The sequence below is a fragment of the Centrocercus urophasianus genome, unplaced genomic scaffold, assembly GCF_019232065.1.
Source record: "Centrocercus urophasianus isolate 14NV4802_14NV808 unplaced genomic scaffold, USGS_Curo_1.0 seq_14, whole genome shotgun sequence".
Classification (NCBI taxonomy): Eukaryota; Metazoa; Chordata; class Aves; order Galliformes; family Phasianidae; genus Centrocercus; species Centrocercus urophasianus.
Window position 1 is genome coordinate 22,091,721 of NW_024884586.1, and position 24,213 is coordinate 22,115,933.

General features: G+C 41.4%; 2 protein-coding genes across 5 annotated transcripts in view; one reads left to right on the forward strand and one right to left on the reverse strand.

Annotated features, from left to right (window-relative positions):
* The window catches only part of PLEKHH1 (pleckstrin homology, MyTH4 and FERM domain containing H1), a 53,910-nt gene extending 38,846 nt beyond the window's left edge, over positions 1-15,064 (forward strand). For all 4 annotated transcript variants that reach the window (XM_042813550.1, XM_042813552.1, XM_042813551.1 and 1 more), the window contains 11 exons: positions 70-246; positions 478-575; positions 2,665-2,842; positions 3,226-3,381; positions 5,259-5,359; positions 7,141-7,282; positions 8,469-8,611; positions 9,324-9,453; positions 10,949-11,035; positions 11,552-11,698; positions 12,023-15,064. In XM_042813550.1, the coding sequence (XP_042669484.1) occupies positions 70-246; positions 478-575; positions 2,665-2,842; positions 3,226-3,381; positions 5,259-5,359; positions 7,141-7,282; positions 8,469-8,611; positions 9,324-9,453; positions 10,949-11,035; positions 11,552-11,698; positions 12,023-12,199 (1,536 nt within the window). In that variant the 3' untranslated portion in view covers positions 12,200-15,064. The remainder of the gene's footprint in view (positions 1-69; positions 247-477; positions 576-2,664; positions 2,843-3,225; positions 3,382-5,258; positions 5,360-7,140; positions 7,283-8,468; positions 8,612-9,323; positions 9,454-10,948; positions 11,036-11,551; positions 11,699-12,022) is intronic.
* A 2,567-nt stretch (positions 15,065-17,631) lies between these two features.
* On the reverse strand, positions 17,632-23,380 carry PIGH (phosphatidylinositol glycan anchor biosynthesis class H). Its single transcript, XM_042813555.1, has 4 exons — positions 23,204-23,380; positions 21,626-21,835; positions 20,407-20,490; positions 17,632-18,356 (listed from the first exon to the last, which is right to left on the reverse strand). Exons 1-4 carry the CDS (start codon positions 23,378-23,380, stop codon positions 18,255-18,257), a joined length of 573 nt encoding a protein of 190 aa, XP_042669489.1. The 3' UTR covers positions 17,632-18,254.
* Positions 23,381-24,213: the final 833 nt, after the last annotated feature.

Here is a 24,213-nt window from a genome sequence, read left to right on the forward strand (position 1 = left end):
GGAATCTGGGCTGGAAAGTACCAAAGAGTCACTGTATTAACAGCACTGATTAACTTCCCCACTTTACAGTCCTGCCAGCTGTTCATCAATGTCCCTGTAGAAGCATCCTCTATTGATTACCACGTGTCACTCGCTCAGACAGCACTGCAGGTCTGCTTGACACATACTGAGCTACAGAATGAAATCTTCTGTCAGCTTGTTAAACAGACGAATTGCAGACAGCCCCAGAACCACTCAGTCATTCAGGTGAACTCTTCTTTGTTAATCCAAATCTGTAAATATTAATGCTATTGATAATATTAATAAAATGCAAAAGGTGTGCTGGAGGAAAGAGAATTTTGATACATGAACTGCATGTCTAAAAATGGTCACTCCCGAAAGCACTACTCACCATCCAACATTTTGCTTACAGTATTCTGTGAAAGGCAATAGACAGGAAGTACAGAGCAACAATTATGACCAAGCTTTGTGTTGCAGTGCTGGCAGCTCCTGGCTTTATGTGCTCCTCTGTTCCTGCCCCAGCATCACTTCCTTTGGTACGTCAAGCAGCACTTGCAGCGCCACACCGACCCCAGGTAAAGGCTTCAACAGCATTTTCTTGTTTTGTTTTGCTAAGACAATTGCCTTTCACATCTGCTACAGAAATAGATGGGAATTGCTTTGTAATCCTACCTGCAAAACAAGTTGAGGAAAGGGATGGAAGGTTCCTAAAGATATCAAGCTGTTTCTCTTCAGCCATCCACACTCATTTTATCGATTACATTAAACTAGTTCACAAAACCAGCAGAACTTTCTCCAAATATAATTGGAGCTACCCAGCATTTTTTTTTTTTGCTTGTTCCTTGCTTTTGCTGATGCAACTGATTCCTTTTATTCATAGCTACAGAATGAACTCAGAATGAACTTTAGAATTTTAGGTGATGATATTCTTATGTCATGTTAGCTAACACTGATGGTACAAAAAGATAACAACTTGGGGAACCATAGAAAGCTATAAAAAAAAACCAAACCTGAAATACATTCTTCTATTGGTTTTTGTTACCTTTTTAGCATGTTACACAGGATAATATATACTGTAGCAGTACTAAGCTTTTCTCTGGTGTTCATGCTGTGGTCTTTGTGTGTTTTCACGGTGATCTGGTCTTCAGCATGTCTGACTGCGTCCTTGGCATGGTCATGAGTAGAGATGTCACTTTGTCTGGTTTTAACAGTATTTGTTCAGAAATCAGTAAAACAGTGTTTCATTTCAGACAAGTGCTCACGCAAACTTCTGGCCTAAGTCTAGCATTTCCTGGCATTGGAAAGGGAATCTATGTACTCCTACCAAGTGTTTTTTTTTGTTTGTTTGTTGTTGTTGATGATGATGCCTCCCAATTGGTCTTTCTTCTCAGAAGTAAAAAACAGATGTCAGGATTTCATCAGAATTCACACTCCCACTGTCTAAGATAATACATTCGGGCTCTTCTGCTTAGTACCAGAAACCACTTCTTCAGCTACGTGCATTATCATCTCCCAAATTACGCTGCATAATTCCTATGATTTATATTTAGCCAAGACCTTTATTCTAAGTATTGCTTTCCATAAAAGGTGACATTTAAGTTTGTATCTAATGCTCTACAAGTGGAAGAAAAGTTGAGCACAGTTCTAGGCAAGAAGATGGCTCAGGATCATCTGGGAGTCAGAAATAGCAGCTTCTCATAGAAGCAAGATTCTTCCTCATGAAAAACACATTACTGGGGAAGCGAGTAGCATCTTAGTGCAGAGAAAACCTGGATCTCCTGACTTTCACGTTGCTTGCAAGGGTTTAACTGCAGTTTTAATTATGTACAGAGCGAGCTCCTGAAGTCATCTTGAATGGAACTGCTCTCCTCCCTCTTCACCTACAAAATGGTGGGAGTTTATGAACCCATATAAATTCTCGGGTTGCATTCAGTTTCAGAACTTATTCCCCGTAAACATTTTAAACATTTTTCCGACAGGTGTAATTGACCATTTTTTCCTGCCTTTAGAGACACTTAAATCCTTTTGGTCCAAGTCAGTGGAGCAATTCTTTGCTATGCAATAAACTGATCACGTTACTAACTGTCCCTGAACTGTATTCAACTAGCAACAAATCTGAGCCTGCCATGAACGAACAATCCCTGTTGACTGACAGATAGTCTTCATAAATGAAAACCTGTAGTTTATATAGTCATGCCAATTAATGAACAAAGTTTATATAATTCCCTCACTAGAGCTAATTCATTATAGTTAATGATTAGTTCCTATCAGGAACTGATAGTTCCTATCAGTGATAGTAACTAAGTTCTTCTGGCATGATAGTGAGTTTAAGGGTGAACTACCTGGTCTTGGTTCAACAAATACTATTATGTCAACAAGGTACAGAAGAGGGCATTCCTATGCTGTGTCCAGTCCAGCCAGGAGCAGGGAATGCTCATGTGCTTTCCAGAGAGCTCACTGTATACTTGAATTTCACAGAGCTGCAGAGCTCAGGTTTGTGTTGTAACTTTTCACTTGAGCTACTCAGTTGAGATCAGATAGGATATCTACATAGAGATGCAAGTTTAAGGTGAATCTTGAGAAATGCTTTGCTACAGCATAGAAGAAGGAAATGACATATTTAAAGCACATTTGTGATTTATTTATGTCTCTCTCCCTGCCTAGGAGTGAAATAGGCAAGTATGCCATCTACTGCCAGAGATCAGTGGACCGCACTGTGCAGACTGGTGAACGGGAAGCCAAGCCCTCAAGAATGGAGATTGTGTCCATCCTGCTGAGGAATCCCTACCATCACTCACTCCCCTTCAGCATCCCAGTGCACTTCATGAATGGAACCTACCAGGTGAGTCACTATGGTTGCTTTTCTGGGCACCAGAGGACTGTGCCATAACCTGCTTCCTTTATGTGATTTGGTAGCACCATGGTGTTTATACATGTCAGGTATTTAGAGGTAGGTATTATTTCTCTTCCTTGCTATTTTAGCCAGGAAAGGAATCCAGTCCCTTTCCTTTAAAACTTAGAAAGAAAAGGTATCTGGGATGAGACATTGAAAGTGTCTCAGTCTGAGAAAGAATGCAATGTTAAGGCAGATAATGTAAATGCAGTCACTGCAGCTCACAATCAATCATGATACGCTGATCTGTAGAAAATTAGGCTTCGTTAGTTGTGATACTCAGCGTCATCCTTTTTGAAAGTTATACTAAATTAGCTCCTATTGCATCACAGGTTGTAGGTTTTGATGGTTCCTCAACAGTTGATGAATTCATCCACCGGTTGAACCAGGAGACAGGAATGCGGAAACCATCCCACATGGGATTTTCTCTGTTCACAGATGATCCTTCTGGCAGGGATTTGGAACACTGTCTGCAGGGCAACATGAAGGTAATTCTTTTTCCCCCCTCTGCTACATCTGTCTAGCACACATCTTTGTAGAGCTGCTAATTGGCTAATAAATTTTTCTTAATGCAAGAAGATCAAATACATGTGGACCTTGCCTCCCTTGATTAGTATTCAGAGATTAAATATTAATATATCATCAAAGCTACTGAGTTAAGACAAAGCACATTGTTTTGGTGGGTGATAAATTGGTTAAAAAAAGGCTTTAAGACAGATTTTAGCTCATGCTAAAGTTTAGTTTGTCTCAACTACAGAATTAAAACAAGATTGAGTTAGCTGACATGATATCATAACTAACATCAAGTATAATACTCCCAGTGGATACAAATTTAGATTAGGCTGTGATTTTCATGGCATGCTTATACAAATCTTAAACACTGGATTATGAAGTATCTCTCTCTTTGCTTCCTCCAGATAACTTTGCTTGAGGAGTATTCTTAGGAGAAGAAAGCTCTGCTGAGCATACCTTCACTTTAAGAGAGGAGTGCCTAGACCAAGGGAAAACAGTTCAAGTATTAACTTACACGTCTTTCATACAGAGATTTTTACTCACGCTGCAGCTGGACAGCTACCTGAATTGTGTAGACTAGTGGCTATGAATGAAAGACATCAAATTTTTGTATTAACTTATGAGAGAAATTTGCTATGCAGTACTGATGGAGGATCTAGTGGCAATGACAACTTCAAAGAACCCCTGACATCTGTAAGGAATATCAAAATTCACTTACACACAGTGTAAAATTTCACTTGGGCAAGTAGATGCCAATATAGGCATCTGCTTCCAAGATAGGGAGTAGAGGCCAATAACTTTAAATTTGACCATTTAAAAAGGAAACTACAACACAGTGCCAAATAATAAACTTTGCTTTCTGGCCTGATGCAGATCAGATATCTGAAGCTTTGCTGGAAATCAAATCGCTGTTCAGAGAGATAAAGCATTAGACTAAGAGAAGGAGACTGAGACAACCAAAGGCATTGCTCTTAGTCCTTATTAACAAGTTATTACTTAGTGACCAAGGCAACTTCAGTACCTTCTTAAGAGAAGATAGGAGTATCTGGTTATGTATTTCACATTGTTTCTTATGTTCACATTCCTTTTACTGGAATGCTATCAAAAGAGAACTTACGGACCTTTATTAGACCACTTGTGAAAGGACTGGAATCTGAACTGAACCAAAATAGTTAACCGTGTTGTTATTAAGAATATATGTGAGGTATGAAGCTGGAATCTAGATCCAAATGTTCCCAGAGTTTGAACATTCACAGGGCTGTGGTTTAGCCAACGATGCACGTGACTGCCATTCAGAAAATACATTACAGCTTTTGGTAAGCTCAGGAATGCACTTTGGAAGCAATCCTACCAATCTTTCCTATGAACTATGCTTTGGTTCACATTGTGAAGCTATCTTAGCAGGAACTGGATTCTTTTCACATGAAACAAGGTGAAAAGTGTGATCCAATCTAGTGGACTTCCAAGTCTTTTGACCAAACTAAAGTTAGTGCAGAGGAAAACACCATAGTGTGGGCTCAAAGTCTTAACAATAGCACATTGTTGTGTACATCCATTCCCCGAGCTACATAACTTGCTAACATAGACATAACAGCCTGATACTAGGCCAGAATTCACAGTGTCCCTCTGCAGATTCAGAGACGGAGTTTTTATTTGCAACTATTTTATTTTTTCAACATACTGTGTAATAGAAAAAGGAATCAATTTATCACTTTTGGCTGTCTTTATAATGATCCTGTCTATTTCTGTATAATCTGTGTTCCATAGCACTTTTTTCCCCCCCTACTTTCCCATCAAGCCTTGACTATACGCTTCACGCTTGTCTTTTCTCTCTCCTTAATATCTTCAAAAGATCTGTGACGTCATTTCTAAATGGGAACAAGCCTTAAAAGAATTGCATCCTGGCAAATATGAAGGTGGCACAAGAATCGTGAAATTGACCTATAAGAGCAGGTACTGTGTTTTCTTGGTTGGCCTCACAAGAGGTCGGCCTCTTGTTAATTAAACATTTCTAGAATGCCTATGTTTGTGCAGAAAGCCAGTGAAGTACAATACTGTTAACACCAAAGCTATTTTAGCAAATACGATGTCAACTCCTACATGTGACGCAATTTCTTTTATATGTGTGCAGTATGCATGTACACAAGAGTACACAATCTAGGAGTAAATCTAAAAACACCTTGCAATGATGAGATAGTCTTAAAATGGGTTAAAGAACTAGCTATAATACAAAAAAACACACTTGGCAAAATTTTGTTTGCCTAGATCCTAAAATGTAATTAAATAACGTTAGGTGAGAGGATGAGAAACCTGGGGGGAAAATATCACCACTATAAATGAAACTTGCAATTAAGTGAGGAATCATGAAGTTGAAAAGCATACAAGAACAACATTATACATGGCAGGGACTGTAGGGAAGACATGTAGTAGCAATGCCCAGACTTCATAAAGACAGAAATGTTAAAAGCTAGACGATGAAAGATAGAGAAGAAAACTATGAAACACAGATCAAAACAAAACTGGAACAAGTTCATCTTTTATAACAAAGAGAGGAATTCTGAATTAAAATGAATAGAAATCTGTGGATAGGAACAAGTAATGACCTTCTGCACATTAATTCCATTTTCAGGGAAATTAAGCCTCACCTAAATTAGAAAAGTCAAAGTTTTGTATTGAACACAAAGATTTTGGTGACTATAATGATGGAAATACATTTCTGGGAACTCTATTAGCTGGCTTAACAGTAATAGAAGCAGAAGTTATTACTTTTCACCAAGAAGTATTTTTTTTAAAGGAGTAACTCTTTGCAGTATTATTTTGTTAAGACTGGAATGTGGCTAGACTGGGTAGAAATGGTATTTTGATAAGGTCTTTCCAAGGTTGGACTGTTCCAAAACTGAAGGACCATGATAAGACATGTAAGGCTACTATGGTCCTAATGGTGTTGTCTTAAATTGTCATAAAAATTGATACAATGATCCACTGGAATGAATATCTTGTGTGGTATAGTGGAATATACAGTCATGGCTGTAACTTTAAATTAGTATTTGAGTTAGATGATGCATGCCTATTTACAGCTCATATGAGGAATCGTTCTAGGAAGCATTCCCCATACTTGTGTCTTCAACCCCCATTAGTCATATTGCTGTACCAGGTCAAAGAATTAAGTGTAAAAAGAATAAATCAAAGCTTCTTAGTAGTATTGCAAGAATGCTTCTTTCATTTTTGCAGTAATGCCTGATAACTGGGTTTCTTATTTCCTGCTGAAGCAAACTGAAGAATTTTCAATAACAATTTCAATGTAAGCAGTCAAAACAAAGTTGGCAAATGTAACAAGTCTTCAAGGCTGGCACGTAGAAGGTCACACAGTTCTTGCCTCACAGCAGAGAAAACTCTAACTCTGTAATCTGTGGTAAGCAGAGAATGACATCTCTTAAGTTTTGCCTCAATGGTTAATAGGAACGATGCTCGTCTACCTGTGTATAATAACGCTTTGCTATCTTGACTTGGTTGGCTCACAGAATTCAAATAGCTGCCAAAGTAGACAATATGATTTGAGCCTCCTGGCCTAAATATTCATCATAAGGGAAACACCTTAGCTTCTGAACTTTTCTCTAATCACCCTCCAAGACACAAAAGTCACTTTAGACCAAAAACAAACAAAACACTCATTTTTACTCACCTTGACTAAAATTCACAACATGTTTTTACCTTTACAATCTTCTACACTTTAGGCTGTATTTTCGGAGCCAAGCCAAGGGTGAGACAGACCGGGAGCGGCTGCTGCTGGCCTTCCAAGTCAGCAATGAAATAGCCAGTGGAAGGTTCCCAGTTAATAAAGAATTAGCTCTGGAAATGGTTGCTCTGATGGCTCAGGTGAGCATAAATGTGGGCAGAAATCCTTGTTTTTGTCCTCTAGGGAGTACACCTGTACACTGAACATCTTGAGGAAGCAGCTATGTTTTGCACCAAAAGTGATATTTCTTATTAAATATGTATTCTGAGGTGTACTGTGCCAGACTCATTGCACCAGCAAACCTATACTGACAGATCAGCTTTTGCTGTAGGGAAATTTACTACAGGACATAGTCTCCTTTCATTCTGCAAAAAATACTACAAAACACAAGTGAGGCTGGACTGTCCCCCAAAGTGCTTTGATTATGGCCATACTGGGGATATTGAAATATTACCTCTACTAAAAAGTCTTCCTAACAGTAAAAGCTTTCACCATTGCACTCAGAAACAGAGTTTTTCAGGATTCTTCATTAAAACTCCAGGCTTACATTTAGCATTTTACCACATAAAACACAAAGCATGAGTTGTGGGCATGATGAACAGGATAATCATTTCTCCTTAAGCTGAAACTGTTGCATTTGCTAAAGCAACGTAAACTGAGGTGAAGAAGCTTGGAAACACTATCCATCCTATTTACAAACAGGCTGCTGTTTTAATTGGCCAGTTGAAAACAAAACTCAAAAGTTTAACAATTAGGCAGAAGCATCCTCATACAGGTGCTGGCCCAGATGTTGTTTGTTTTTTTTTTCAGAGCAACAAAAAATTCCTTGAGCAATCATGTCCCCTATTGCTGTTTTGTTGTACGCTTATTGTAGTAAATGCTACGGACAAAAATTCCCCATCCTGATGGTGCTGTTTTGCAGGACTAGTAAACACAGCAGATATCAGTATGGGAATCGATGCAACATTGTATTACACTAAAAAACCTCATCACTGTGTTACGCTACAAACCCCAACATTATTTTAAGTGGTGAATGGATAGGCAGTAACAGATACAGTTACTCTAAACCAATTTTGGATCACCCAAGAAAAGCAGAGGTCACGAGCTAGTAATAAAAGAGGAACTTACCCCTTTCCAAAGATCAGGGCTTGCTGAACACTCCAAAGGAAAAAATGGTTCCCTGGTGGCTGCCAGACCTTATACGAGGTGAGGGAGGTTCTGGCTGCACAGGTGAATTGCTTCCACCTGTGCTCTCAGGGCTGGCTGCGCCCCTTCACCAGGTGCTCAATCACTGGTTCAGGCCATGACCTAACTGTTCCCATACAGGTAGAATATGGGGATTTGGATCGGACAGCATCTTCAAGTCCTGGGGGAACATCACACTCCAAAATGCAGCATCTTCTCCATCAGGTCTTGGATAAATTCTACCCCAAACATTACAAGAAAAATATTGCTCATGAACAGCTCAAGTAAGTTGTTTGTTCTCTTAACACAATTTGGTACATTTGCCCTCTTCATACTTAAGAAGTTTAGAGGAGCCCTGTCAAGCTTATTTCAATGTAGAAGCTTTAACAGAACACCAGAATCATAAAAAAGATTCCTTTAAAAAAAGAACAGTAGTTAACTCATACAAAAAAAGCCAAATCATAGACTAATGACTTAGACTTTCCCCAAGTCAAGAAGTTTAAGCCTAGGATGAATTCTATTTGTGAATACATACTTAGGGATGCAAAGGTGGAACTAAGTTACCTAGGAGAGACAAATCAAGAGGGAGCAGAAGTGTGTTGTCAGAGCATCTAGAGCACACTATAGACAGGTTAAGATGAAGGTGAGAGAATAATTGAATGTGAAGCTGGGCAGGATTTTACTGCAACAGCTGCCCAAGTGTTTGCTGTTGGAGTTGTTGAGTACATACACCAATGAACAACCAGCATGCAACTGGGATTCCTGGATATTACAGTATAACTAGTAGCAAAATAACTGGCAAAGTAGAGAAACTGCTAAAATAAACTCAGTTTGTACAACACACCCTAAGCAACAGTGCTAACAGCCTTGTCCACAACGCTTGTATAGAGCAGCCCTTTGGAATGAGAGGTAGGTTTAGTTATTAGTATAATTTTACTCATGTTCCCTTGAAAGACTTTATTAAATAGTGCTGTCTTTTTTCTTGGACTCTGAAAGGCAACTGGCTGACAGGCTGGCAACAAAGTGGATGGTGCTGCAGGGATGCTCTCCACCGGAATGTGTTCGAATTTATTTGACAGTGGCCCGCAAATGGCCTCTCTTTGGAAGCAAACTATTTACTGCTAAGGTAACAGGAGTGCACCTTTTTTTCCTCCTAAGAATGAAGTCTATGAGCAGAGCCATATCTATTTTCTGTTAACCCTTGAAAGATTGAAAATGCTCCTACAGGAAGTGGAAAAAACTAACAATGCTCTGTTCTGAACAAGTTCTAGTGCCACATTTGTTCAGAAAGAAGGAAGACATACATTCTGGACACTAGGGGTTGCTAGTGTTCACTAAATAAGACATTGAAACTTTTCTGACTATCCTTTCAACACAATACAAAATACTACCTCTGAATCCTTACCACAGCTTTTACCAAAGACATTTTCTTGGTCATAAAGCTGCAATAATAGTTTAAAGAGTAGTCTTTACATACCCCCATGTGGAAAAAAGGAAGAGTCCCCCATAAATCACACCATGCAGCTGATGCTAGCTAAAGTGTGAGTATTTCAGTCCTGCTCTCTATCCAAGAGCAGGCTGCTTTTCTTGCCACATGGGACAGGCAAGCAATGATAATGTCCTGTAGCAGAAATGTAAAAAATTAAGCATATATTGGGTAATCTGCCAGCCCGTGGGCATCAGCAGGAGAGCAAAAAATCATAGGTGGGAATAGTTCTTCCAGAAGCTTGTACCATCCCTCAGCCCAGCCAAAAGTTGAGCTCTGTACCTATTACCCTTGCCATTACTAATGTCCTAACACAGTCATGCTGAGAAGTCTTGTTTTGGCATTAACCATCCTCTCCAACCCAACAGAACTCTGCTCCATTGAAAGTCTGAGAGTGTCTTGCCCATGGTTCATGTCTCTTACTTTGAAGAGAAAGTTGTGATAGTTACATCTAATGATGAAAAGAGAATCCAAGCAAATACGCAAAAATTTACTTTTTAAAATAAAGATCATGTTTTCCACTTTCAGCATTAGAGCAGAAATATTATTGGTATTTAAGGTTACTTGAGAGTGTAGAATAAGAATGGGTTAAATAAGGTTGGTATTTCTGATAACTACCATATTATGTAACTTTTCAATAGTTAAACAGCCATACACCAGCAAATTTCCAGAAAAGATACATGTTATTAGACAGAACAGATAATTGACACATTTGCCAAAATCAGTAAGAAAGAAAACTGCATTGATATGATGGCTCTGAGCATTACTACTATTGAAGCCAATGGGCTTTACTGCTTGATGGAAGGCAGTAGTGCAAGAACCAGAACAGAGTGGAACTACCATTCTGTCATTGTCCCAGCATCATCCTCACTTTTAACTACACTGATGCAACAATGAGAAAGATTTTGAGATTCAATTCCATCTCATGTACTGCTAGTCTCCCAAATTCTATGTCAATCTGAAAATATTTTTCCAGATTTTGAAAAAAATCTCTTAAAAGTCAAATCAGGTTAGATCAGTAAGTCTAGAGGATTCTTTCACCTCCACTTTATCCTTGAAACTCAAGTTTTGTATCAGAAACTGCCTATTTACAGTATTCAATAAATGACTCAAATCAAATTTTCTTTTTCTCTAGCCTATTTTGCCTTCCTCATTAGAAGACTGTCCAGTCTGGATAGCTGTGAATGAAGATGGTATCAGCGTACTGGATTATAACACTATGGTATGGTGAGGAACACTGTTTAAAAAAAAAAACAAAACATCTCCCACAGGAAGACCTCCCTTGAATCCACTTAAAGTCAGTAGAAGTTTGTGTTTAACTTCAAATGGATCCAGAAGTTAATTTGTAGAAGTCAGAGATGAAGAAGTGAGGGCTATGTTTTAGAGCTACATAAACAAAGGAAAATTACAGCTTCTGTGTAAGGTAAAGTTTCATGTAACAGTTAACTGCCTTGATGATGGGCAACAAACAAGTACAGGCACCTTGCAAGATCTAAGTGCTATGTGCTTTACTACTACCATCCAGTTAACAAAGTTTGCACCTTAGCTCTGAAGCATCAGGGCATGGAGCAAGCTAGAAAAATCCTACGAATGCAATTCTCTTTTGAGATTTCTCTACCAGCTGTTATCTGTACAGCCAATTGCCTATTACTGCTTGCAGTAAATAGCAAACACACTAGTTTGAGGTGGCCATTTTGTCTTTTACAGAAGTATGACTTCATCTCTCTGTTGTCTGCAGCACCTGAAATTCTCTTACACATACTCTTCCGTGTTGACCTTTGGAGGCTGTCGAGACGACTTCATGATTGTAGTCAATCAAATAAAAGAAAGGAGTTCTGGAAAAAGCAGCACAGAAAAACTCCTTTTCACAATGGCAATTCCAAAGGTAATTACAAAATGAACAGTGAGTATCTTTCCAGCTGGCAGTATCTAAGCCAGGCATTTTGAACAAGCCCTGAGTCTGGTACTTCTGGCAGCTGCACTAGCTATGTATAGTCAAGAAGTTCCGTGTAAATTGTTTCATTTAATTGAGAGACTTGTTCTACCTCTTACAGACAGTCCTTCAATTCAGAACTTAACAACTCTATGTGAGAAAGAAATCTTCTGCAAATGTTACATGGTCAATAGGTTCTTAAAAAAATAAATAAATTCAAAGGGCACTTTTCCCTCTCCTTGACTTACAGTTAATCATTTTCTTTTTCTCCCCCAGATTGTTGAAGCAACACTTCTTATTGCCACCTACATTAACTCCCGGTTGACAACTCCGCTCCTACCCTCCGCACAGCCCTCTCGAAGCACAACACCTGCCAACAGGCTCTGGGAGACTGAAAGTCGGTGTTTTTTCCCTTCCATGCCCCGAAGCACTAAGGGGCCCACCCTGCTCTGAGGGCTCATTCCGATTTGGGAATTTTTCATTTGTAGGGTTGCAGTGTGCTGTTGCTTTCCCCACTGCTCTGTACCAAATTGCAGACTGCTACAATTCTGCCAGTTACACACCTTGTTTTAATGCGGGCTCTGGTTCTTTTTGCTGCAAGTATTCTTCCATCTCCCAAGCTTACAGCTTTGTTTACAAGCAACATTTTCTTTAATGCTTCCCATTTTCAGCTTTGCACCTGCATTTAAATCACTGCACTGCACCCTACGCCTGGGACCTCAGCCCAGTTCTTTAACTCCTAGTGATCTCTTGTCCTCATCAGTCCCTTTGGATTATTCCCATTATTTCCAATAATCTTCTGTTTACATCAATCACTGACTCGCTCACTCTTTACCTGAAACAGACTGCAGCTTCTGCAAGGCAGGTTTGAGTGGTGCGTAAGCTTGAATTTGACAGAAATGGACTGAGCACACAGTCTCAATAAAATTAAAGACAGGTGGTTCTGGATACTGTGCCACAAGCCAAGTATAAGGATGCACCTTGGTGAATACTGCCTGCATAAGGAGCAGCATATCACTTCCTCATAAACTAGATAGACACTGGCAGGCTATTCCAGAGTGTAAAGATTAATATGATGTAGTTTGATCCGGTAGTTTAGACATAGCTTCAGCTCTGTGCTCTGGTTATGAATAGCCATTGCATTAAAGTTATGACCTGCGTTTAAATTCACTGCTGCTATTCTTGCTATCAAGATAGTCCTTTTGAAGAGACTAAGATAGTTTTTTTTGTATTTTTGCCACTAATTAACACAAAAAAGATAATTTATTTTTTCCTGAAGCTGCACTGATTCCTCCCTAAAACTGATTCCAAAATTCAAAGACAGAAACTTTCCAAGTCTCTGCCCCAGACATGAAAGAAAAAGAGATACAGCTGTTGAAAGGGAATGGGAACGGAACTGACAAGACTTCTGATGCCATGTCAGGGATGATTTTTAAGACCTGGAATAGGGAGTATAGAATAAGAATTCAGCGGTACGTGAGAATCTTTTCAACTTTAATTTTATGAAGATTAAACCTGATGTCCTTCCATGTTGAGGACTCAGAACAGCTGGGATTGGACCAGTGTCAGACAGTGCCCTGGCTCCTGTAGAATGGATGGCTTTTGACACTTGATGCTGCTCTATACAACTGATGAACACCAGATCCCTGCTGCAGGGCTGAAAGTGTCACATGCCCCACCACCACATACAGACTCTTTTCATTAATCACTGTTACATGTTTCACGATGTGCATGTCACCTCAGACAAAGGAAGACAAGGCAAGCAAAACTTTCAATTTTTATGTCTTTCAGTAATTGGAACAGACCTTCCCGAATCAGCTCTGTCCTTCACAGAAGCTGTTCCTTTAGATCTCCTCCTTTCTTCATGCTACTGTCTCAATGAGGAGGTTGTTAGCAAACATATACTCTAATATTGTTCTTCAGATTTTCCTAAAGAGTGTTTTTCTGATTGGTTTCAAAGGGATTTCGTTCTGATTGGGAAGCAAAATCAATCAAACAAACAAAAAAAAACAAACCAAAAAACAGACATTCTTCTTAAGAACTCGATATCTATCTGGCTTGAGTTAAGCTATTTTGAGAAACCTTTTAAGAAGTAAAGAATAGTCCTTTCAAAAGTACCTGAGTAACTTCATAATAATGCATCCATGGGCAGCTTTCTCAAATTAAAACAGTGTGAATCCAACCATCATAAAGAATTCAGCAATAACAAACTAAAGTGATTCACCAATGAATCAACCAACCATACCAGTGGTTTTTTTTTTACTTCCTAGTATCTGTCACCAACCTTGAAATATCCAATACACGGTGGAGCTGATACTGCAAGAAGTACTGCAAAAACTACAAGAAGTTTTTGTTTCAAGCTTATTGTGTGTACAAAGCCAAAAATCAAAACTACATGGGACAACAATCATTCTAATCAATCACTTGTCAGCATATTTTTAACACTAAAAAAAAAAATGGCCTGTGGAAATTATACAATAGACTTGAAGTAGGAGATTATATATACACAGAGACCTGATTTGTCCACTCTGCAAGGTACCCACTTGTCATGAATTTAAGATCCACCCCTTGAACTTATTGAAAAAGTAGTTTTCTGAGTCAACAATAATGTTAAGGTATTGTTTTAGTCTCTTTATGTAATCTCCTTGTATACTACTGATCACTCTATTGAAAATATATCAGAAGTACACATTCTCTCTCTGATCTTAGTAAGGATCTGGAGGTCTGTTTGGCAGCCTGCTTCTTGTGCCCCACCAGTAACAAAGCTGCCTCAGAACGAAATGAGCTCCGCTCATTGTCATCTGTCATAAGGATGCTCAAGGCATGAAAGTCTCCAGTTCACTGTTCTGAGATTGTGCTTACCTTGCACTGCTAACACCTACATCCTTGTACTGGGGAAACAGGAAGCAGAAATGTTAATAAGCAAGAGCTGTCATGAAGCTCATTGTTTTCTACCATAAATTCATTCTAAATTCACAAACATGGCAAATGTGACTTTTCCTGCTTCCAAATATAAATACTTGAGTATTTCAGAGACCACTCCACTCTGATGGATGCACATATACCTCTTATTTATAGGTTACTTGATTTTAAAATAAAGCAAACAAATTAAAAAAAAAAAACAAAACTCTATGTAGATACCTATTTTGTATGATTCCTTGATAAAGTTTTTATTTTAATCAATGCTTTTGGCGATGATAATTCCAACAGTATGGAATGAGACAACAGCCTTTGTTTGCCTAACTGCTGTGTGTATGTAAAAGGCTGTCATGGAGATACGTGAGATTTCTGATCTTAATAAAATGAAATTATCCTGAATGAACTCGTATGTTTTCACAGAGTGAAAGAAACTATTTATCTCAAAAGCCAGAATAACCCTGAAGTAAATGTATGTGGTCAAAGACTGTGTTTGTTTCCATAGACATACCTGGAGCAAAGCTCCCCGTCTCCCACTCTTTGATTCTGTCTTTTAGCTTGGCTTGAGCAGATCACTGAAGTGCAATGCCACATGCATGGGACGTCCCAAAGATAGCTAAAAAGATTTTCCAGACTTCTTCCTGCGATACAGCTTCTCTTTCATTTCTTCAGTTCACATTCTCCAGACTCTATGACATTTTTACAGCATAGCCAGAGTTCCCAGCAAACTGTTAGGTCCAAGTCTGCCCACTCTGCTGAGATAACTTCTCCTCTGACACATTCTTTCCACAGATCAGCAAATCTTCCTACTGCTATAAATGCTCTTCAGTGTTCTCAATCATTTCTAATCCCCATGAAGAAACACACCCTGCCCAAAGCAGGTCTACAGGCAGCTCTGTACATAGCTCTAAGTGCACCACAAGGTTCAGCCAAAGGACCTCCACCGCAGCCACATCTCTGGAGCCTGCTTCTGCTGCCAACAGCCAATTTCTGCCTCTTCCCCAATACCCCAGCTTTGCCTGGACTTGCCACCAAACATCAGGTACAGCATCCTTAACCTCAGAGGCAGACCTACCAACTTGCATTGCAACTGAACCAGACTTAAAAATCCAGCCAACTCCATCATTTAAAGCATCTGTGAGAAATGAAACCACAGAAGAAACTGAACAGCCAGACAAGGTTGCCCAAATGCCACCGTGCATCCCCAAGCCACTGCCCTTCGCTTCAACAGCCAGAGTACTCCTGTCAATTGAGTTAACCTGTATGTTGCAGCACGGTGCAAAAAAAACAAACAAAAAAACCCCACATTACATGTTGATTATGATGATGTGCTGCCATGTCTTAATTCTAGGGAATGTACAAAACAATAGCACAGTGTTATCTGGAGATTGAGACCAAGGCTTCTGCCGGCTTGCTAGTTTAGCTTTTGCTTTTCCCAATATCTCAATTGCCTTAATTAATTTAATAAGAAGTCATGGAGGAAAAAAAAAAGAACAGAAAAATACCAGTTAAAAGTTACAGTAACTTTTAAATAATCAACTAAGAACTTCTCCACATTAACTTACTTTATTCACACAGTCATTATTATAATTTTAATTTATAACATATTTTTCTCATATTCTCATAGTAATTGATCTGGCTCTTTTGAATGAGGTTGGAAGTGAGCTCTGCTCCAGCCCCCAGAAAGCTTGACTCCATCTTCTTTATAACCTCCCTTTAGGTACTTATATACGATTGCACCCACACCCTCTTTTCTCTATGCTTAAAGCCCTAGCTCTTCCAGTCTTTCTTCAGGCTCCAGCTCCACGCCAATGTAAGCAGCCCCTCACTGTCTGCAGAATCACCAAGGTTGGAAAAGACCCACAAGATCATCCAGTCCAACCATCCACCTATCACCAATAGTTCTCACTAAACCACGTCCCTCAGCACAGCGTCCAAACGCTCCTTGAACACCTCCAGAGTTGGTGATTCCACCACCTACCTGGGCAGCCCATTCTAGCACCTGACATGCCCACATACTGGAGAGCCCAGAAATGGATGCAGCACTTCAGCTGTGGTCCCACCAGTGCTGAGGAAGGGGGAGGGATCCCATCCCTTGAACTGCTAGCAATGCATCTCCCACACAATCCAGGACACTCTTAGCCTTCTTGTACTAAGGACACACAGCTGGCACCTTTACAACTTGGTGTCCACTGTGACCTCCACGTCCTTTTCTGAAAAAGAACCAGCATGTACTGGAAGGAACAGCACAGAGTAATTCCTCTCCAGGACCATTTGTTGAGCTACAAGAGGTTCCTGCATGCCCATCTCTCCAGCCTGTCTGGGTCCCTTTGGCTGGCAGCACACATCTCTGACATATCAGCCATTCCTCTGAGATCGTGTCATTAGCAAAATCCATCAGCACTTGTAGGTGCATTCCACCAGGTTCCATGGACTTACAAACATGCAGTTTGCTTAAGTATTTTCTAGCCTGATCACCTTCCATCAAGGGTCCTCCTTGCTCCAGAACTTTCCCTTGCTATCTGCAGCCTGGAATTCCTGAAGTCTAGTTTTTCTAGTAAAGACTGAAATGATGAAGGCATTCAGTACCCCATTCTTTTTCAGGTCTTGGTGTTACCACACCTCTACACCATTCAGAGGTGGCCTCAAATTTTCCTTGCCTTTTTGTTACTCAAGTACTCACAGAAGGCCTTTCTGTCGCCCTTGGCATTTCTAGAAAAATTCAATTGCAGATAGGCTTTGGCTTTCCTAACCACATACCTCACATGGTGAGACAGTCTCTATATTGATCCCAGGCTACCTGTCCTCACTTTTACCTTTCGGCATTTTAATTTTGCCAGGAATAAATTGCCCATTCATGCAGGCCTCCTGCCACTTTTGCTCGACTTTTTACTTGTTGGGATGGGCTACTCACATGCTTGGAGGAAGTGATTCCTGAGTGTCAATCTTGGACTCTTCTTCACCCTAGGGTCCCATACCATGGGACTTTTTTTCAAGCAGATTGCTGAAGAAACTACAGTATCCTCTGCTATGCTTAATTCCATAAATATAAATCAAAGCAACAGTATATTCTCATTTTCTGTCATTCTCTATCTGAAATTCCCCATTGGATCAGGAAAACTTACTGAGCCAGCCCACCTTTGTTTTGATACTCTTTCCAAGAAAGGATTACAAAGAAACTTAAAAAAAAAAAAAAAAAAAAAAAAAAAAAAGTATTTTTTTCTGTCTTCCCAAGGTTACAATTTGTTTTTGTCAGAAATCTCGGATCCATGAAAGAATAAATATTTGCTGCATATTTTTGTCTCCCCTTCCAATAACTTCTTCCATAGATGCATGGAAAAACCTCTTCTGTTTGACTCTAAGTGTTGCTCACCTGTTTTTCATAACAGTCAATTTCTAGGTTCACTTGTGCACTTCAGCTGACATCTTCTATAACAGCTCTGTGAGTCTGTGTGGGCTGTTATCTATAATGTCATTCTTACAACTGCATCATATTCTAAACATTTAATTTTAAAGAGCCATAGGTCAGATTTGCTTGCTTTTCCATACATCTCTCCAAGTCCTGCTGCAAGTTATCCATCTTGAGTATTTATTATTTTACTCCATCTGGTTGTGAAGCTGTTTTTCTCTGATCCAGGATTTCATGACAACTTTTGTACACTTCTATCAAGCAGTCCAGACGTGGTTTGGAACTCTAGAAGTCAAGCCAAACAACAGAGAATCACACTGTTAACCAGTTGTAAAAAGGAGATTTGTTGGACAGAGAAAGGAATGTGGAGCCAGCTGACACAAAGCTGATGGATAGAAGCATACACGTATAAGGAATGCAACAGTAAGATATCTCTAGTTACTATCTCACATTAACTCAACTGAGAATAGATTTCCTTTTTACATGCTCATCTAGAATTCATCAAATTCCAGGAGCCTTTTAATGTAAGTTGTGACAAAAGAATCAGCCACATCAGCTCAGGGATGAAAAGCACCAGTCCCCAGAGCTGTCAGGTTAAAACACACAGCACCACTCTCCAGTCAGCCTGAATCTCTCACCAAATCAGAGATCCTCTCCTTTCAACTCACAATGTACAGTGAAAATACAGAAGAAAATCCACATCTTCCAAGCCATTAGCCTATCTGTGAGACAATATTCCCTCAACGATCTCCATCCTGAAAAAATGACCTTCAGAACAAGGAGCTTACATGCTTGGCCCTTAGCCACAGCTATTACTGTCAACAAGAGGACAACTGAAGGTTAACTGAAAACATCAATTAATTTCACACTAATAGAGGAATGGTAGTCAGAGAATAATGATTCTTCATCATTCCTAACCTGGATCAGCAGGAAGATGAAAGTTTCCCAGTTCTGGGATCCCTATGGCTCCATGACTATTGAGATCTCAAAACAGCATTACTGTGTAAAGTCCATTTAATGCCTTTCTTTGCAACCATTGCTTAAGAGAACAATAGGTCAACTCAGCACAGAAGTACTCCTGGGTGCAGTGACATGTTAAGTTGTGTTTCTGAGGGCTGACATGCCTTAGAGGAGCAAAGACCCACTGAAGGAGATGCAAGAAAGTTACTAATTACTGCTCCTTCAAAACTAAGTAACTTTAAAGTGAGAATTACTGGCAGGTAACAAACTGCAAACTGACACAGCTCTTTCTGTTAATCCTTTGCTGGTGGAATCAACACTGCCAACATTAAGATATTTCCAAAGAAATAACACTGTTCAGACTTGAGTTAAGGAGGAAAAAAAAGAAAAAAAAACAGGGAAAAAAACCTAACACACCAATGCCAGGAAGCTGGAAAGGAACACAAATCCTGAGTGCAGCTGCCTGGAATGCACTTATTGTGAATTCCTCGGACATAGATGAAATACTTAATTTATTTTACTGTTAGTAAATATGTTGTAGATATTTACAGTTGTAAATATCTATGGATTAGTGCACTTATTCCTCTAAGTATTCAGCTGAAGACTTAACTGTATCCAGTCATAAATTGCATTTGACTACAAACTGATATTCATGAGCAGTTGGTGAACAGAGAGGAAGATAAACACGACATCAGCAGTCTAGAATATGAGGTACATCTGTACTCCTTACTTACACTCAAGGATCAGTGTATTGCTGAGTGAAGTACACACAGAGAAAGAAATTCCATCCCCAAAACAGGATTATGAACAGCCAAAACAGGTTAGCGAGAGAAGAGAAAGGACAGAGTATGAGTAAAGCAGGGTATGAGATAGACAGGGTGTGACTAAAACAAACAAGTTATTACACATTAAGCAAATTGCTCACAGCTTGTACTGTGATCTTTGTCAGCGGTTGTAGGGGAAGCTATCATTGTAAGCCAAAGAGATTTTAAGACTGCCGAGAGATAAATCAACTATGGCAATACAATTACAAAGGTAACACTGAGCAAGAGATTACACAGAAAGCTGTGCAAGTCCTCATTACCATCAGTGAGCCAAAGACTTCCAGTTCATGCAATCTACTGGTCAGATTCAAAACTACATAGCGCCCTATTCCTAGCATGGAGGACCAACAAACAAAACTTCCCTGGTACTTAATTCTGTGAGACTGAGTATTGCTCACAGCACACTGCTGTAAGATCCAACTTGAATGTGCAGTCGGAGAAAGGCAGCTGTAACCCTTTGTCCCACGTGTGGTGGAACAAAGGTACGCCAAGGCATCTGACACACACACAAAAGACAGCTTTGTACTGCCTCGTTATTCAGTCACACTCACCTGAAAGAGTGGCACAACCTCAGACACTCCCTGAGGATCCTGAGGGTCGCACAGGAGGATGCACAGGTAATAGATAACTTTCTGCTACAAGACAAACAGAACAAATAATTGAAGTTTGAAAATGTTATCAAAGTGCCTGGAGTCATCACAGAAAGAGCAATTGCTTCAGCTCACCGGGCTGAACAAAATGTGTGACATTTTCTAAAGATAAAACAGCAGAAACATCAGTATTTCAAGAGGGTAAAAATTCTTGCTACAAGGTTATGAATAAAGCAGCTTGAAATCAGTCCCTTTCTCTTTTTTCCTGTTTGTGTTCAGCCTTAAAAATATCAGGATGGTTTTGCTCCATGAACTTCTCATTTTGAATTGAAAAGGTTGCAGGAGGATTTTCAGAAAACCCATCCTTTCTGTAAAGCCATTCTTCACCCAAGTCTACTCAAGTTACTGAAGTTCAAGATATTACTAAACATATAACAACAAAAAACACAGGAAAAAAACAACAAGCAGCATAGGATTTAAACATTCCTGCTGACAATGCCTTTCTCTTTTTTTTTTTTTTTTTTTTTTTTTTATACAAACCATTTTACTAATTACCTGTTTTGCCTTTCTAAGAAGTTATACAATGCTGGACCATGTTGAAGATTGTGGAGACTTACTAAGAATTTGTTTTCATCTGTGATGATTTCACACACGTCAGTGACATTGTGTACAACCTCAGTTCTCTGTAACCGTTTGAACTCAACAGTGATGGTGGCACAGCACACCAAGTCTTACATAAAACTGACAAGCAAGTGCAAAGGCTTTTCTGCCTCCTTGCATATAATGAGAAACCTTTGTTTCCTTTTGCTAGAAAACTTTATACAGACCTATGCAAATCTCCATGTCTTCCCAGAGTGCTCTTCAGGCAAAACAACTCTCTTTTGGGTAAGTCTAGCAGAAGATGACTTCAGACTCACATACATTAATCTGTTGGATTTATGGGTGTCACAGCTGCCTGCTTCAGCCTTCTGTGGAAGTTACAGCTTTCAACCCCCCCCTTTGATGCAAGCAGCTTGGTGCAGTATGACTGCCATCTCCCAGTCACTCCAGAGCACAGTCAAGTCTACATATTTGTATTTATGCAGCTGTATTCAATTGCAATGCCAAACCAGTCCTGTGAAAATACGTGTGATGGGCGCACCTTCAAGAAAGGTGGGTACAAGAAAGACGATATGATTACCATATGGATGGCTTCATTGATAACCACATCCTTCACTTGGCTCATCTCAATGAAGGTTGTGCTCTCCTTCCCTGAAGCGTAAGATGAAGTCACCTGAATGCCAAGTGAGCCGATGACCAGTAGGGATTCCTGGTCAATTTTCACAAAGTGCAGGTAGATGATGAGGCCGATCAGCGTGAGGAATATAGCAGCAGAAAGCACCATACTATTCTGCAACACAAACCAAGCAAAGACAGGGCTCTAGTCTTAAAATTAATTGAACGTAGAGTATAAGTATGTAAGTATATAAGTAAATACTGAACAGTTAATCATAATATAATGGCTACATTTACAAGGTGATTTTACATAGGTGGAGTCCATTCATTCAAAAGGCTGGCTGATATGAGCATGATGGATTTAAGTCACCAAACATCACCCTTCATAGGATGGTCTGAAAGAACGACTGAAAATGAAATCAGCAAGAACACTGTATTCCCTTGTAAAGTTACTGGTTAAATCCCATCCAAATGCAGTTGTATACATCATTGACAGTGTATTATACAGGTATCTGTAGGGATACAGAAATGCTGTTAAACGTTTACTTGAACTAAGCTTGGTGAATTCGAAGAAAAATCTTTCAGCAAAAAACACTGGCCTGGGCCTATTTAGGAGATACAAGTTTTCTTCTTACCATGGGAAGTCTAAATTCATTCAAACTTTGCCTCTCTTCTTGCCTTAAACATCAAGCTTGAGAATGTCTGCTTCCTCCTGTGCTTCACCTGAGGACAAACTGTTTTTTGCATGCTGCAACCTTGGGCTTGTTGCTACATAAAACAATACATAAGTTTACAAATATATGTTCCACAAGTCATCTTTTCTCAGTAAATCAGCAGCATCAATGAAGGACCTGGTAACGAAGCCTGAAGGCTTTCAACCTATAGCTGCTTTTTGGGATCTTTCAGAGAGTACCAGGCCACACACTCATCAGCCCGAGTTAAACCTAACACTTCCTAAGGGCTAGAACTGCAAGGCTTTACCAGAACGGCACAGCTCTGCCATGCAAGCAGCGCACAGTAGACTCTATCACCATGTGAGGTGATAAGAAAGAAGCCGTGGCATCATACAAAGAGAATAGAAACAGAGCTTTTCCCACAGTTTGTTGTCATGGAAAGGCAGTCATGAGTTACAAGAATTGAAATCCACGAAGACAGCCATTCAGACCCGGTTTGCTGGCAGAAAGGAATGACTGCAGCCACACGCGGGCCGCAAGAGCATATGTAAAACTGAGTTGGACGACAGCGGGCAGTAGCTACCGCATAGCGAACCACTGCCAATTGACTCCCGCTATCCTTCCTGCCTTCGTTTCACGGAAAAGACCGCTGAGGCCAAAACGGAAGCGCAACAGCCGCAGTGCGGCCGCAGCTCCCGCCCCGCACCAGCAGGGCAGAGCACGGTGCGGCTCGCTCGGATCCGCGGGCAGCCCCAGCAGGCGCCCTCCGGGACCCGAGCGCAGCGACGCGCAGGGCCCACCTGGAGGCGCCCGCCGCCCTTCTCCGCCGGGGTCCCCACGAGGAGCCGAGGGGGGCGGGGCGAGGGTACCTGGCAGAGCGCGAAGAGCCCGTAGGCCGCCAGCCAGACGGCGGAGGTGACGGCGCTGAGCGAGCGGAGCTGCAGGCGGGGGCAGCGCACGGCCAGCTCCCGGCAGGAAGCGCTATGCTGGCGGCACCGCAGCGCCAGCGGCGCCCCCGACGCCGAGCGATAGCGCCTCTCCTCCATCCGCACAGCGCCCCGCTTCCGCCGGGAAGGAAAAAGAGGGGAAGGGAAGAGGCGGGCGGCGCGTGCGCGGAACTGCGGGAGCCTGTGTGCCGCCTGGCTATAGGGGCTCCGGTTGCGTTGTTCTCCTGTGTGGCTCTCACCGTGACGGAGCGGGGCAGGCGTTTTCCCCCCGCTTGTCCCCCTCCGGTACCAACTTTCCGTGTGCAACTGCCTGCCTTCGTGGCGGCTGCAGAGTCCCTGCGTGGTGTGCCGTGTAAACAAAGGAGCGGCGAAAATGGGGGCCGAAGGGGGTGAGGGCAGAACCGGTGGGAAAAAAAGCCTGCGTAGGCTGAAAATGGGACGCTAACATTAGAGACGGGGCCTGCGCGTTGTTACGAGGAGAGCAGGCGCTAAAAGCGACCGCCGAGGAGGTGGGCGCGGGGCAGGAGCTGGCGCCGTGCGAGGCGACGGAGCGGAGCGATCCCTCGATGAGAGGCGGGGAGCCGCCCCGTGCCACCGCCGCTCGTTCGGCTCTCCTCAAAGCACGTGCATACGCGCATAGAAACTTGAGCTTCAGCAATACCAAAGTGCCGGCTCCCGCTCTTAGGTCACCGCATCCCCGCCCAGCGCCACGGGCTGGAGCACAGCGCCCGGGGCAGGTGCGCGAGCCCCCCGCCGCGGGAGTGGAAAAACCCCAGCGCCGCGGGCGCGTGACGAGGAGCCGCCGCCCGCCCGCGTCGCGCGAAGGGCCCCGCTCCGCTCTGTGGGCGGGACACACCTCCGCGCGCGCGCGCCGCCATTGGCCGGGAGGCCCGGGGGTGTGCGGGCGGGGGCGGGGCCGGGCGGCGCGCGCG

Excerpts from the sequence above, each read along its gene's own strand:
- PIGH (XM_042813555.1), bottom strand. The coding sequence starts at position 23,380 with ATGGAGGAGAGGCGCTATCGCTCGGCGTCGGGGGCGCCGCTGGCGCTG. Across the intron at positions 20,491-21,625 it reads TCAATGAAGCCATCCATATG|CAGAAAGTTATCTATTACCT; the intron begins GTAATCATATCG and ends TTTGTCTTGTAG. Across the intron at positions 18,357-20,406 it reads AGGTTGTGCCACTCTTTCAG|AGTTCCAAACCACGTCTGGA; the intron begins GTGAGTGTGACT and ends CTTGACTTCTAG.